This window comes from Mauremys mutica, chromosome 7 (assembly GCF_020497125.1).
Source record: "Mauremys mutica isolate MM-2020 ecotype Southern chromosome 7, ASM2049712v1, whole genome shotgun sequence".
Taxonomy (NCBI): domain Eukaryota; kingdom Metazoa; phylum Chordata; order Testudines; family Geoemydidae; genus Mauremys; species Mauremys mutica.
The window spans coordinates 109835258-109851945 of NC_059078.1; the positions used below are offsets into that span (position 1 = coordinate 109835258).

Below are 16688 nucleotides of genomic sequence, written 5' to 3' on the forward strand. Positions count from 1 at the left end.
TGCTTCCCACAGCTCCCATTGGCCGGGAACGGCGAACCACAGCCACTGGGAGCTGCGAGTAGTCGTACCTGTGGAAACTCAGGTAAACAAAGCATCTCGCAGCCTGCCAGAGGCTTACCCTGAACAAGCCACGAACCAAGTTTGGGAACCCCTGAGGTTAACTCAGCTGAAATCAAAGGAGTTATTTTGGATTAATACCACTGTAGATGCAAATAAAAATGGACTCAGGGATGAGGGAGATCACAATAGGTACCAGCAGACTCATGCCATGTAAATGACCATGAACCAAAAGAAAGCTAATACTGTCAGTCTAATTTTAGATTCACCAGCCTTAATTATCACCCTTTTAACTTTAAATGGGGGGGGGGGAATCTAGATTTATATCACCCCAGACATAGGTGTGGGATGTGCTAAAGAAATATTTCTTCCTGTCTTGCTCTTCAAATATAAAGATAATATGCTTGGACTTGAAGTATGTGAATCATTATCCGGGTGCTGAATCTTCAGTGTATTTATACTGCATGAGTCATCATTCATTTTTATTGAGCAATTGTGTACTGAGTCACACGTTTAGTTCACTAGAGATTTCATGGCCTATATTTCTAGCACAAAGATTAGACAAGTAGAAACTCAATTGGCATAATTAGTGTCAAGAACAATAAATGTAAATACATTTTAGATACTAATTGCACAAAGACAGGTTGGTCAGGTTTGAAATATCTTTGAAAAACAGCTTAAAAAAGAATTATTTCCCTAGTTCTTCTAGAAGGAGAAAATCAAGATGCGATTAAACAATGGTAAGGACTGTGAACTGGTCAGCTGTGAACTATGTCCTTTGCTGGGCTTTCTCAAGTTGTGTGCTTCTGTGTAGTAGTAGCTCATTTTGTAGCACTCTTGTTATTGGGCAAGCAGGCAGACGGTGCAGGGTAGGATTGGAGGAGCTCTAATATCACTGCAACGTACCTTTGGTGACACTAGAGAATTTAATTATTGTCTTTGAGTCTTTAAACAGACAGCCTGGTACAACAGCTTTAAGAGACATGTAGCTTTCCCCATTCAAGATAACGTGTTCACTGTGCAGTTTATTAATGACAGCTTTGTTAACTACTTCACTTTTGACCATGTTAGACGAGATAGATAACTAATGTGTTTTCCACTCTGGTTGTTTATCATAGACACTAGAGAGGGATCGGCAGAAAGTTCTCCATGGACCACATTTTGGGAACCACTATCTTAGGCTTCAATGCATAAGCTATTTACAAAAGGCAGGGAATTTTACCCCATCACCTACCATAGTCAACTTTTGCATGCAAAAGTGCATTCAAAGCTCTCTGTGAAATCAGTGTGAACATTCTCCATGCATCTGAGAGCAGGGTTTAGGATACAGTCTAAAAAGTATTTTCATGTTGCATTCATGTTTGTACATGAGCACGTTAGAATGGTTTGCAAAAGTGTGCACTCCCCAGAATAATTTAGGGAGTGGGCATTTGATCACACGTGGATGCCTGTGAATAGGATAATTAAGGCAAAACCCTTCTGCTAAACCAAACCCCTAACTATACTTAAGGCAGACGAAACTTCAGGTAATTTGGGAGTAGATACTTTTTATTTCCAGCAAATATTTTTTACAGCATTTTGCGCATTGTGAAAAAAAAGGGGCCTGAACCAAAACCAGGAATCCAAACATCCCTAAACTTCAGAAAAATTCAGATCCCAAATCTGGGCCCTGTCTCTATAATGGACTGAAACAAATGCTCAGGCTCTGATTTTTGTCTGGAAAATATTACCTGATTTCAGTGGGAGTTACTTGTATCCTCTGGGAGGGAGAATCAGGCCCCAGCAGCCCTGAAATTTGAGAAAGTTGATCCAATGTTGCAGCTCAGGCCCATCTTTAATTATGGAGGTGGTATGATGATGATATTGAAAATTCCTCTGAATTCAGCAGGACTGTGTATGTTACCAATAGAACAGCTCCACTGGAGGGTGAAATACAGTTAGGTCTGGAGGCTCAGAGCAAGGTCCACCATACGCCACTTGGCACCACCTTAGGGCTGTGGGGAAAGGGGCAGTCCTGCCATTCTGAGAATCTTGTAGCCCTCAGATACAACTGAGGTGGTTTCTGCATTAGCCCCCAAAAGTCCAGTGAATAAAGGGGCTCTGTGTTTAGGCCTGGGAAGGAACCACAGGACTGGTCCCTCAGTGGATCCAGTGTCCAAAACCCCTTCACAGAGTGCACGAAATGGCAGTGGCCACTATTTCAGTCCATAGGCCAGAAGAGCATTTTCAGCTGAGCTGTATTGCACTCCTACTGCTTCCCCAAAGATTGGGTGGCCAGTTAGTTCTGGATTCAAAACACATTCCCTTTGTGTGAGAAGGGGAGAATCACACCCGCGGAGCCCAGTCAAATTGGCAGAATTTATGCAGTTTTCCTAGTGTGTTAATAGAATAAATAATTGCTGATTATAAACAAATAACAGTTGTCAATTAGCCAAATTGCTCCTGGAAATGCTTTATAACCCTGCTGGTTGTTAATAAGACTCAGACTGCATATTACCATAGATTGTCTTTGACAGTTTGTGTAGGCAGAAGGAAAAAGCTGTCTGAGGTTTCAGATGGCCTATTGTGCAATTTGTACTGTAGATAGGAAAGAAAAATGAGTATGAAAAAATGTTCATTCATATCCCTTATTCAGTACCATCACTCCCTCTGCGGAAGACCTTGCAGTGCCAAAGATCCAATGGAATTTGTTAAGGAGAGAGATTAACACAGCATACTTCAGTGTGGGGATTAGTTTGGAACACTGTTTATTCTTTATAAAATTCCAGGGTGAGGGGCTGACTCAGTTTTAAGAGTAAAAAATTATAAAAGTTACTTCACAATTGGCATCATGTGCACCACATTTAAATATAGACTGAATTTTTATTCCTAGTTTGTAAACCCCTTAACATGTGAGTTTATATGGAAACATGAACTATCTTCAGTATTCCTGCACTGCTTGATTCTGCTAGAATACTAAGAGATCATGAAAAATGTAATTCATAATACACGTAGGCCCCAATTAAAAATTAAGTATGTGCTTAATGAGCATGTTGTTCATTAAAGTAACGGAAATATTCACATTGATTTCAGTCCCCAGTTCAAGGGCCTGATCCAAGGCATACTGAAGTTGTAGAAATATTTACATTGACTTCAGTGGGTCTGGATCAGGCTCACTGTGCTCTCCTGAATAAGAATAAACTTAAGGTTTTAAGTGCTTTCCTGAATTGGGGCCCAACATATTATAGAGAGAGGCATATTTGAGATGTTTCAGCTCTCTTCCCCTAGTCCTTGATGAGACTGTGCATTGGTCCACAGGGAAATGGAAAATGGCGGAAGAGTCTGCCCATGTGGAGTTTTTTGCAGAATCAAAGCCTAAGTAAAAACCGAGATGGATAGATATGAGTCAAATACATCTTTTACATCTATAAATTAGAGAAAGGGAATTCCATCCTGCTATAATAGACCTTATTTCGTGTTTCACAATGGCTATACATTTTACTCATTCTGCTTTGTATGATAGATAATTCAAGATAAAAAGAATTTGCCTGGTACAGTAAATACATGTTTCTGGTCCAGTGTCCTATTTTGAGACTACCATCGGAAGAACAGTCACTTAAACAAAATAGTGGAAAGTTTTAAAAATTATTCTCATTTTAAATGTGCATTTATAGTTGGAGTAACAAATATATTCAGGTGATATAGTCTAACTGATAAGGTCAGAGGATAACGAGTTACTAATATGCAAATTAAGACCAAATTAAAGAATAAATGAGAAAAAAAATAGAGGAGTGGGAAAAGGAGGAGGATGGGGTAGGGGAGCGAAAAGTGATAGGGACGTCATGATTAATCAAAAAATGGTTCCGGTTTTATTCCATTTATTATGGGTAAGGAAAGTTCCTCATAATTTTTCACTTTAATGGTCACAAAGTGACCCTTCAAATGTAAACTCATACTTAAACAGGTCCCATAATGGTCCCAAAAAACTGCTGACCAGATATCCTCAATCAAAAATTGATGTATGTGCCAGGATAGGTAGGTGAGCCAATACTAGTGTTACTGATCAGCTTATTACACCTACAAGTTGTGCACACAGCTAGCCTATGGATCCACGTGCTCTTATTACGGGCAAGTCATCTTCCCTTTCTCCCCTGCTACAATTGTTCATCCACCCCCTATATCTTTTAGACTATAAGCCCTTTGAGGCAGTTACTGTCTTGTCTTTTGCGAATTGTACAGCACCCAGCATGATGGGGTCCTGACCTAGTTGAGGCATGGAGAAGCTACTGTAATATCAAAACATTGATGGCGGTGATGATGATGATAGTACTAAAGGAATTTGTCTTAAATTAAGACACTGGGAGTGTCTTTGCATTGCAATTTCCAGATGAGGATGGACTGAAGAAAGTTGTTCTTTTGTTTGTAAAATTGGTCGGTGTGTTTAGTGAACTTACGAAAATATCACATCATTTAGTCTATTTGCAATGTGATTATAAATAGAACTGCACTCTTTTGGTGATGTTTTCACCAACGTGAATTGTGTTTTCCCCTGAGATTTGCTAAATTGGAGCCTGGGTATTGGACATATCTAATTATTGCATTCCTAAAATCATCAGCCCTGTTGTCATCCAGTATTTTTTCTAAATTAATGCTGCAAGAACAAAGTTATGTTATGCTACAATACTTGTTCAGTAGGGTATGTACAATCTAGTAAAGAAATGATTTGTCTAATCCATATTCCCTCAGATTCCAATTTACAGTAAAATCCTTTTCTTTAAATAATCCTTTCCAGTGAACAAAATCAATGCAACAAAATCAAGGCCCTTCTTATCATTCAAAACTGTTTTCTTTTATTTCTTATTAGGACCTCATGCTTTGAACTCATACATTTGTTTCTTTTAATCCAACTGATACTGATGCTGGGAGTACAAAAATTGAACTCAGTTATCACCAATGATCAAGCAGTATTTGGGGTACAACACTGAAGTTAATTTGCAACAAGACAGACATTACAGTTCAGCAGGTTTGAATGTCGTGTACATTAACTGCATACTCAACTATAAATCTTTGAATTTACAGATGTGAATGATAAAAAACCATCACCAAGTCAGAGAAATTTTACCCCATATGAAAACTATGTTAATCTCATAAGCCATGCACATATCTGATGCTACCTTGAACCAGGCAATGTCACATGTAGTAGCATGTGACTGGCCTTGCTACAGATACTTAACCCCAAACCTCTGAAAAGTTTTAAGGTTCCATGACATATAGATGAAAGATGAGAAGTTTCCATTCTTTCCTGTATGTCCACACACAGTGGGGAGAGTTCAGATTATGTAGCATGCTCTCCCCCTTTCAGATGAGGCTTGTCTTGCTATTCTTTCCACATCCATATAAATTCCTGCTGTGATCCTACCACAGATTTCATACTGTAATCTGAGCAGGGTTGGACTTGGTCTGTACTCAGGTGGAGGCCTCCAGATATAATCAAAATGCTACAAAAATGTTTTTAAATGATTCAAAAGGTGATGTTCTTCCCTCTTACAGAACCACAACCCCAGTATGAGGTCATGGGTACAGTGCTTCTGGAGGTATCCTCTAATGGACTGAATATTTGGCTAGGGGCCTGGAACCCCCATATTCCAATCACAACTCGCCACTAACTCTCTGTGTCACAGGCCCCATTGTAAAAAAAAAGGAAGTAATTATTGTACTTACCTATCTCACAGGAGTCTTGAGAGGATTATTTATGTAATTATTGTTAGTGCTTTGAAAATGTCAAGTGTTATATACCAGAAGTGCAAAGTATTATTATTTTTATTTATTTTTATTATGACTGTTCCTCCTCTCAGATCCTTAATTTAAATAATGTCAGCTGTAAGAAGGATTTTGAACTTCACCCACACAGTACTACTCCAGCAGACTGTTATACTTGTTCTAGCTGAATGAACATTTGGTTCTGAGCCAGCAGACCTATAACGATCTCCAAAATTGATTTTTCAACAATTTTTTTGTTTTTCAGCCTCAACTTTTCATTTTAACATCTCTGAAAAATTAAAATGAATATAGTATTTTTCCCCTACATCTAGTTTTGGATCATAGAATCATCCAAACCTTGAATGAATTATAATCAATATTTTGTATATATATTTAGTACATATGTATATAAAATATACATAACTGTATCATTTTTTCTTTGACAGTTGATGAAAGTTGTGAATGAAATGTGTCCGAATATCACGAGAATTTACAACATTGGAAAAAGCCACCAAGGACTAAAGCTGTATGCTGTCGAGATCTCAGACAACCCGGGAGAACACGAAGTTGGTTAGGATTATATTCTGATTAAATCTATTTCAGGGTGGTTTTATTTTATTTTTTTAATTCCACACGTCTGCAGCAATTATCACTGAAGAAACTTAGGTTCACTGCAGCAATGATTTTGAATGTGTGTGGCAGGAACTTCAGCGTTATTTCTAATAGGAGAAGAAAAGATTGAACATAAATAGAAGACGTTATGGGAGTGGGATCCAATTAATTAATGCTTATGGGTTATAGTATTTACAGATTTTTAAAAGATAGAGTGGATTTTAGTGCAGTGGAATGTGGTTGGCTTACAGCCCTCAAGACTGAAATTTCATGTTTATCTATAGAATATGTGTACCACAAGTACAGGCAGCTCAAATTTCCCTCCATTGCCTCACTAATGTGTCTCAGCTGAGTTCTGGGCATAGTGTCTGGTGGTGAGACTGTAGTTCAGTCTACAGACCCATTCTGTCTCTCAATTGAGAATTCCAACAAGGATGCTGATATGATGGTGGGACTGGTATATAGAGGGGAGGAAGCTTTAGCTGACAAAAAAGATGTAGCAATGCACATGATGGGGAGCTGTGCATCACATACTGTGTTCATCACAGTGCTGCCCCGCCTCAGGTGAAGAAACTGCACAATGCCATTTACAGTCAAGGTTTAGCTGTACCCATGTGGCATGGTCTAGCTCTGTGATCTGGACTGAGGCCACCAAGTTACACCACATAAGCCACTGAAGGCTTTAACATTGTAATGAATATCAGCTATCACTAACCAGTCACTTTGGCTGAACTTAGACCAAGGCAAAGGGTTCCATAGCATAGTATGGAACTACTTACCCATTCAGTCCATTTAGCCCTCTTGGACTGCATCCACAATCTGCCCCACAAATGCCCATGTAATAATTATGAGTATGTCTATTTCCCTGGGCAGAATCGAGCATTTAGATGGGAAATTACTACACACAAATGGTTGCAACCTCAAATATTGCAAGCATATTTATGGAGGCCACTTGAAAAATCTAGCCAATGGTCTTCATATGCAGTATGTGCACTCCTTCTTAATTCATTAAGTGTCAGTTTAGTTCCATATTTTCTAGTTTAGTGACATTCTGAAGGATAGAATTATTCCAAACACTACCAATGAGATGCAGACAGAACCCCCTTCTCCCATCACATGCCTGTGAAGGAAGAATTTAGTCACTAGGTATAATAGTCTACCGTACATATTGTTTGTTAGTGGTATACATGGTTAAAGGGGAGTTGAATACATCCTGTCAGAACTATGCAGTAAAGGACAACAAATATTGTGGCATTTAATTAAACCTTGCCAAATAAGTATGAATCATTGTTTTAGATGAATGAAAAAGAATGCCTGAGGTCAGAGATGTATTCTACAGTCAGCAAGAAACTCTGTATTATGCATCGATCCTTTATTTGTGAAGAGATTTGTCATGTTATCTTTTAAAAGCATAGGTCTTTTTAAATGGTGTTCTATATCAGTGTTTTACTGTAATTGGAAAATACAAAATAATGTAATATAATTTTGCACCATGTTTTTCAATAGAAAATGTATCCCAAATGCTTTACATGGTTGCTGTAGATATTACCAATACGTAATTAAGTTATGGATAGGAGCAATGGGAAAGAGAAATTAAGTGGTATAGGTAAGTTAGAAAAGATACATTTTTTCAGCTGAGATATGTTTATTTTGGGGGCTGACCCAATGCCTGCTGAAGCCAGGGGAAAGGCTCCCATTGACTCCAATAGGTGTTGGGTTGGATCCTTGGTTTGCTCCACTAACTACATTCCTGTCCTATTTGTTTTCAACAGGTGAGCCAGAATTTCGCTACATCGCGGGGGCTCATGGTAACGAGGTGCTTGGACGTGAGCTAATGCTTTTGTTAATGCAATTTATGTGCCAGGAATATCTGGCTGGGAATCCACGCATTACACACCTCATTGAGGACACCAGAATTCATCTCCTTCCTTCGGTCAACCCAGATGGATATGAGATGGCATATGAAGTGGTAATGTGACTGTCAACATTAATAGCAATTATCTTATTCATAGTAGATTGGTAAAATATACTCCCATTATCATGACTTTTTTTTAAAAATGACAAATTTGGATGTAATCAAAATGAACAAAGCCAATAAAGCAACACTCCAAAAGGAAAAGCAGAACCCACTGAGATATTTTATTCAGTAGAAACTGGAGTGAACAGTGTTCCAGATGATCTCAGTTACTGTGAGGGCATGTAGGGAAAGAGGCTGCCTGTAGGATAGCCTGGACACACACCAGATAGAGTAGTGTAGTTCAATATGAACACCTTCAATTGAATTTGGAAACCTAATGGTAGTCAGTGCTGTCTATAGTTCACATGTGTGATGTATACCACATGAGAAGCACAGCTAAGCAAACAAGCAGCTGCAATCTACACCAGCTGAAATTTCAGACTGCTCTTTAAGTGCAGCCCAGTGGAGAGTGCATTGCAATCCTTTAATGTGGAAAGAACAAAGGCTTGGAGAATTGTGATATTCACATCCAAGTGGAAAAATTGCATGCGCTCTGATCAGGTATAGATGGAAACAGCTATCAGGGTTACTCAGTAGATGCCAAGAATCCAAAAGGACCCACAGTTTGTAAATCTCAGTCTCAACATACAAACATCCCCCCTCCATAAATCTGTCACCTCTACCATATCATCTGGAAATTTTCCTCCATGCCCATTCTTTGTCTTGTTCCAAATAACTGTTCTTTTTATATTTTTAATTTGAATGGGTACTAGATGATTACAACTTTTCTTCTGGTTCTGAACTTATATGACAAAGATCAAGGTCAAAACCCATGACAATTCATGAAAGCCAAAAATATGTTTATGAAATTTTGAGTAATTAAGATGAAATGATATGAGTGAAACTAGTAAAATGAAATTCTTGAGATAGATGTGCCAGTTAAATATTATGGAATTTAATTTCATTCACTTGGGGGGGGGAGTTTATAGCTAATAGTTAATAAATGACAACGATCTTATTTTAATATAGCATCTTTCATTTCAAAGGATCCCAAAATGCTTTATAACCTTTACTGATTCTGTATAGACTTGTGGATAATTGTGTGTGTATGTGTATCTTTAACACAGTAGGTCAGATCCTTGACCTCTGCTAAGGTTGCTTTGTGCTCTTGGAGTGACACAAAGAAATCTTGAACTGGCCATAAAAGGGCTACTGAAGATTTCCCAATATAGTCAACTTTTTATATATACCACTTTCTCTAGCGTAGAGGGAACATGTCAGGGACAGGATGGGACTATGATGGAGCACATAGCCTCATCCAATCAAGTCATCCCTGTGCAGCTTCCAGCTGCTGTAATTTAGAGCAGTCCATAGTCCACTACAATTAGAATGCATTCTCCTGCCAGAGAAGTAGTCACTCTAGGGAAAAAATGCAGTACAGACAACAACACTCCATAGCACTACCAGCCAGAGATTGAAGAATAGAGCAGTTTATCCAGTGGGAACTTCAGCAGAAAGATTAGTCAGACAGAATAGAATTCCCAATGCTAGAATTAGACCAAGATAGCAAACACCCATTCTCCAAAAGAGTTCATTGGGATCATACGTAGTTACAAACATTTAAGACCTTGAATTTATGTTTTTACAGAAAGATGCATGCAGCTATTCAATGTAATACAAGCTTGATTGGTGATAACACAGTGAATGATTTGAAAATTTTGTCACAGGGTTCGGAATTAGGAGGCTGGTCTTTAGGAAGATGGACTCAGGATGGCATTGACATCAACAATAATTTCCCTGATTTAAATACCATGCTTTGGGAAGCTGAAGATAGGAAGAGATTTCAGAGAAAAGTCCCAAATCATCATATTCCAATTCCAGAATGGTACCTTTCTGAAAATGCTACAGTAAGTACAAGTAGCCCCCGAGAGAAAGGGAGAGGCAAAAGAAGGGTGGGGTGAACTAGGGATGAAACCTCATAAGATATTTGTAGAAAAGCTTTTAAGAACCTATTTCTTATTCAGAAACTTAAATCAGGAAGAGAGATGGTGAATGATAGACTATTAGTACATATAACAGTTCATATTAAAACTTATATTCTCCCCCCCCGACTTACATTAACTTCATTTTTTAAAAATAATGAGAATTATTGTAATTATATTAATTTTGTAGGTATTTGTTTGTATCTCTGGGCCTCTTTTTTGTTTATTTTGGAGAGACTGAGTTTTCCATCATTATAATGAGACATCTCCATAGGTTTGTGAGATTGCAGAGCTCTTTAGAAAGGACAAGACTAGTCATCAGGCAAATTTCCCCTAGGTTTCCCACTGAATTTTCCTTTAAAAAACAAAAACAAAAAAACCCCAAGAACCAAAAATCTCTTAACAGATCAGACTCCATCTTATATGCAAAACCATCCCAATGACCTGTGTTAATTGCACATATTGGATAATAATGGAAAAACTTTGTCATTTCTGAATGTCTTACTTTAACAGTGACCAATATTTCAAATGGCTGAATGTAGCCATCTTGAGATGAAATGAGAAGGCCCTTAACCCTTGTGAACTCTGTGTGATTTAGAAATATTTTCATACTTAAGCCTCTTTGGTTTGCAAATTCTTTCATTTCCATCTACATGAATGGGAGCAGAGGCAGGGCCTTGGCTGCTGCTACAGAGTGCATACACTCTCGCTTCTGAACTGTCTGTTCACCAGTTTGTCACCCCAGCATAAGGTTGAGCAATATGAAGGTTGCTAGTTGCCTCAAGATATACAGCCAGTGGCCACAAGGATGCAGGGAAGCCCCTTCCCTTTCTCACTCCCTTTGTGCTAGCTACAGGGAAAAGGGTGACACAGGAATTGCAAGGCTCTGTATTCAGATGATCCTCTGAATTGTATTCAGATGATCCTCCCATTGCCAACTATGCTGGCTTTAGGGTCACTCTGCACCAGTGTCTTAGCATTAAGTGACCAAGGTGCAGCTGACGATTGAGGCCATAGTTTTTAAGCGATAGAAGCTTTTCAGCTAAATCCTCATATATTGCTTTAGTTTTAATATCACACAATAGAATATGGACAGAATTAAAGAAGGAACAAAATCAAAAGCTTGACTTTGAACTTCTTTGAATTCCTGAGAGTTTGGGTTCAAATCCCAGGCTCTCATTCTACTCTCTATAGTTCAAGATCCAAAATCCAAATGGCCATTTTCCAAATTCTGGTGCAGAAGCAGCCAGCTTTTCATGAAAAATAAGTGATTCTGCCAAGAATTTGGCCTGAGATGGTAAAAATTTCATAAGAAAAGGGGGACTTTTCAGCATTTTGCTCCAAAATTGTATGAATTCAACACATGGGATTTCAGGTCTATTGAATTAAAATGTGAACCCAAACCCTAGTTCTGATTTGGCTTCAGACTGTTTGTTAAACCTAATGCATAATTGAGTACCATCTCTTTGGTTACTGTTCAAATAAGTGAGGACTACTGAATTTCACCACCCCTCAATGAAGCTGTTGTTTCTTTTCCATCTAGGTGGCAGTTGAGACTCGAGCAGTGATAGCATGGATGGAAAAAAATCCATTTGTACTGGGTGGCAATTTACAAGGAGGAGAACTGGTTGTTGCATACCCATATGATATGGTCAGGTCTACATGGAAAACTCAGGAGCACACACCTACCCCTGATGACCATGTATTTCGGTGGTTGGCATATTCATATGCCTCCACTCACCGACTAATGACAGATGCCAGAAGGAGAGTATGCCATACAGAGGATTTCCAGAAGGAAGATGGGACTGTTAATGGGGCCTCATGGCATACAGTTGCTGGAAGTAAGTGTCTGAAGAAACTTTGCCTACGATTCATTGTAGAACAAGTGTGTTAAATGCTATAACACTGTAATTGTATGGTACTTGTCACACAATCAATGGCAGGTGAACACCTACACTGAGAGAAGAATATACCTTAATGAAATTTGCCATTTTGCGTTTCATAGGATGTCCATGGATTGACAGAGAGCTGTCAAAATTTCCTTGCAAATACCTCATTTACTGATGATGTTTTCCAAAGGTGTGCATGTCAGACCTTATTTATTAAACACATTTAAAAGTTGCCTGTCACAAGTGAGCCACATCAAGTGTCATATGGTCCATTCCAAAATTAAAATTGATCCAAAAGAACCAGCCAGACCAAGACAGGAAGGAACCTGCCAACCTTAAGCATGTTACTCCACCATCAAAATATCCCATCACCTTAAAAAAGATGGAGGAAAAGAGGAGTAGCAAATGCCACAATCAAAGGAGTAACCCCAAAATGGTCAATGAAGAAATCAGCGAACAATTCCAGTGGCCTTCTGTTGAGAAAGTCCTGGGCTTCAACTTGGTCAGTGCTCATTGAATTTAGGAGCAGATCTATCCCAATTGGCACTAGCTGCAAGGTAGAAACATACAAGAAATGATGTTGTTCAAGTACTACTGCCCTGTTTTATAAAGGACTTTATATATTGTACTAAAACATTGAATTGCACACATGGGCATTTCAGCAGCCGGAAGAAAACACAAACTGAATGAGTCATGCCCATATCCCTTGCCTCTATCAAATGGAGCAAGAGAGAAGTTGCACTATGCAGTGGTTGCAGCCTATGGATCAGTTTTAAGGGAAGATTAGGAGCCTATACAATAATAATTGGCCTCAACCACTATTTGGATGCGTTCTTACATACCCAATCAGATTCTTAGCAGGTTACACTCCACTTATGTTCCAGCCTCCTGCCCAAAATCTTCATTTCTTAAGCAATGAGTTATCTGTAGGGTTAATGTGAGGGCTGTGGATGTCTGTATGTCATCTCTTAAATGTTGGCATTAAGTATGACAACAATAACAACTGTAAATAGATACAAGTATGTGGTTTTACATGCCACTTTCTTTATTAGAGCTCTTGGTCTTGCTTGTTATGTACAGCCATTCTCACTGTATAAACCGTTCCAAGTATTGGAAGCTACTTTTATTGCTTTCACATTGGATCAGGCAAAGGTAATTTTGGCTGGCACTGAAGCCAAACAGAAACTTATTGCACTTTAAAATATTTTTTACTATGTTAAAAACAACTGCAGAAATTCAGGGGGAAGAGATGTTGAACTGTCCACATCACAGAAACAGTTCCTGCAGATAAGTGTCCATGCATTATGCAAATTCTGAAAACTTGGAAAGTTGACTGCCTAATTATTGAATATGACTTTTTTTCTTAAATATTGTATAAACCTGATTATGAATTGATACAGTCAGCCTTATCTTTGTCGTATCACTAACAGCTATAGCATTAACTAACTGGCTACAGCATAGACGCTGAGTAGTATATGATTTCTTAGTAACAATTATATGTTGAATTTGGTTCACCGAATTTGTTTTGTTCCCTTTATGATGCTTCACATTATTTTTAATATTCTGTTTTCTGGTGTTATAATGAAGTCTCTGGGTTTGTTTTGTGGGGAGATTACTAATATATTTTTTCTAGTTTTCTTCTTTACACCCATAGCACTGGACCTGGTCAGGAGACCTGGGTTCTGTTCAAAGCTGTGTCACTTTCCTGCTGGGTGACTTTGGGCAAGTCTGTGTGCCTCAGTTTCCCCATCTGTAAAATAGGAATAAGGATACCTCCTTTGCAAAGTGCTTTGAACTCTGCTGATGAAAAGCACTATATGGGAGTTAGGTATTTAAGAATAAGCTTACAATTACTAAAGAGACTGGTGAAAATGGTTTAAGTTAATCATAAACCAAAAAAACTAAATTATTTTTAACAATTAATACCAAAATCCTCATTAAGCAGAGACATGACCCGGGTTGCTACATTCAGCTCCAAACCCAGATCAAAATTGCCTCTGATTTGAGGGTGAGGAGTTACCTGTCTGCTATGTCGACATTATTTCTACCTAGTCACAGATTTCCACATGGGCTGTTCTCTCAATTATTCCTCTTTTAAGCCCCACAGTTGCAATAGTTATTCATTCTTAAACAGCTGTTCATGTAAGCTCTGTTCCCAAAGTGACATTCCTGAAAATTGCCCAGGGTCTGCTCTAACTTACTCTCATGACATCCAGTGGGCTTCTCCACAGCCCAAAATAGCTGAATTCAAAGCTGTTCAACACCCTCCCAGCTCCCTGCCATGCCCTTGGTATGCCCCTACACTGGGTATTGTGAAGGAGCTGGTGTATATAAACCCTGCACTGAGAGAATTGCCCAGAAGCTGTCTAACTCCTTTATACCACCAATGTCCCTGGAGGTGTAGTAAGCTGACTGTAAACAGCTTCTGCAAATATCAAATGCCTCAGCATTTCTTTGGTATTTAACTACATTATTCCCTGTTGCATACCATGGGCTGCCATGAAAATGATCTCGTCAATCAATCTAAAAATAACATCCAAGCAACATATGAATCTTATCTTTGATTTCCAATGCTGGATTTGGGCATTCAGACAATATATGGAGAGTTCCTCTTGGCAACATTAAGCCATTATTTGAAGGAGACGTATGGAAACAGAGCAATTACTGTGTAACACAAAACATTTTACCATAAATTAGCCAGGATGAAATACAATATGTGAAGAGAAAAAATGTTTGTGAGCATTTCTCAAATGGAAAGGAATCAGGCTTCTGCAGAGCAGCATATGCCAGCGTCTGAAATTTTAGTCTTTCCCCATCAACAAACATATAAAAATTTAACATCTGTGTTATATAATCCTCCTACTCTGCATCCAGAAGGCACTGAGGGCTCATTAAATACTTGACTGCTGCTGCATAATAATTGGATTGATTGGATCTTTTTTTTATTCTCTTCAATCAGATATACTTGGTGAATGTATTTCCTGCATTATAATCTTTGCCATTAGGAAAGAAATCAGTTAATGATCATTAATGAGCAATTTTCTTCTTAGCCTTAAAATATTTTTTTAATTATCAATTTGTTTGGATAATGAGAAATTAATCTTCATTCCTTCCTTCCCCCTGCATTCAGCCTGGCCATTGAATTGTGTTATCTGTGTTAGTTTGGAGAATGTTAATAAATGAAATTCCCCAAGGGGAGATTCTTCTGAGAATCAGCAGAGAAATGGGGGAAATGGAAATGGATTGGAAGTCTTCATCTACATACAGACTTCCCCAGTGCTCAGGTGAATCTGGGGCTTTAGAGTTTAGCCCATTATAGAGACTGGAGTTAGCTGGGAAATGTGGACACAGATTGGAGCTTCATCAAAGTTCAGGGATGGTTGGTCAGGACACGTCACTAACAGACATTTTTATTAGGAGACAACGATACTAATTCTGATCTTTTGCAGGAGCCTGTATAGGAAACAAAAGTGCAGCCCATAGTTCTCTCACAGGGCCAGGCTCTATACATGGAATAGGCCACCCAGTATTTACAGGTGAAAGGACATCAAGCATAACCTGTATGGCCTTAACTCTTCTCTATTCCCTTATCAGTTATATATGATGTCCTCATATGTACTACTTCTGTAGGAAAATATTTGTACTATTGACAATCCTGTTTATTGTTAATAACTAAAAACCAAAAACACACTCACTCTGCATATGGTCATTTAAGAATGGTATAAATGAGTGTATTGCCCCCACACCAGTGCTCACTAGTATCAAACGACCATCCTTCTTCAACACAGTGTAGCTACTGAATGGTCTACAAGAGTTTTCATAGCTCCAGGGAAAATACTCTGCTGCTGACCCCTCTGAGTTAAAATCTGCACTATATCAGCAATTGTGTTTCTGTGGAAAATTACAGGAAAAAGATGGCCTTTGAAATAGCTAAGTCCTTCACCCATGTAGCGCTTTGATGGTGAGGACCATGAGAAGAATTCAGCTCTCAGTTTTACTGATGTAGATGAAGTCAGTGGAGTTACTGAGACTTCCAGTTTCAATGAGAGTAGAATTTGGACACTGGACCTTGAACTGTACTTGGGATTGGAATGGCAGCCTATGTAAAAGGTGAAGAATTGGTATTATTTGCTCTTGTCAGTACATTCCACTTAGCAGAAAGGATGCTGCATGCCGTACCATCTATAGTTTGTGATTTGACCGTCTGGGTTAGGCCAAGATATGTTGTGTTGCAATGATCCTGCCTGGAGGAGACAAAAGCTTGGAACACTCTAATTGGGGCATTGGAAGGGAAGAACATAGTGAAAACTGACATTTCTGGGAATTGCTACTATATGGGCATCTAGGCTTACTTTAAGAGTCCATTAGCATTTAAGAGCCCATAAAGTTTAACACTTCCTGGACAACTGAAGAACATACACCTCAGTAGAAGGTGAGGTCATATTTCCTGCT

General features: G+C 38.7%; 1 protein-coding gene across 4 annotated transcripts in view; it reads left to right on the forward strand.

Moving 5' to 3' along the window:
- CPXM2 (carboxypeptidase X, M14 family member 2) overlaps positions 1-16688 on the forward strand; it is a 126331-nt gene that overhangs the window by 95981 nt on the left and 13662 nt on the right. For all 4 annotated transcript variants that reach the window (XM_045025689.1, XM_045025688.1, XM_045025691.1 and 1 more), the window contains 4 exons: positions 6243-6366; positions 8181-8377; positions 10093-10272; positions 11891-12188. In XM_045025689.1, the coding sequence (XP_044881624.1) occupies positions 6243-6366; positions 8181-8377; positions 10093-10272; positions 11891-12188 (799 nt within the window). The remainder of the gene's footprint in view (positions 1-6242; positions 6367-8180; positions 8378-10092; positions 10273-11890; positions 12189-16688) is intronic.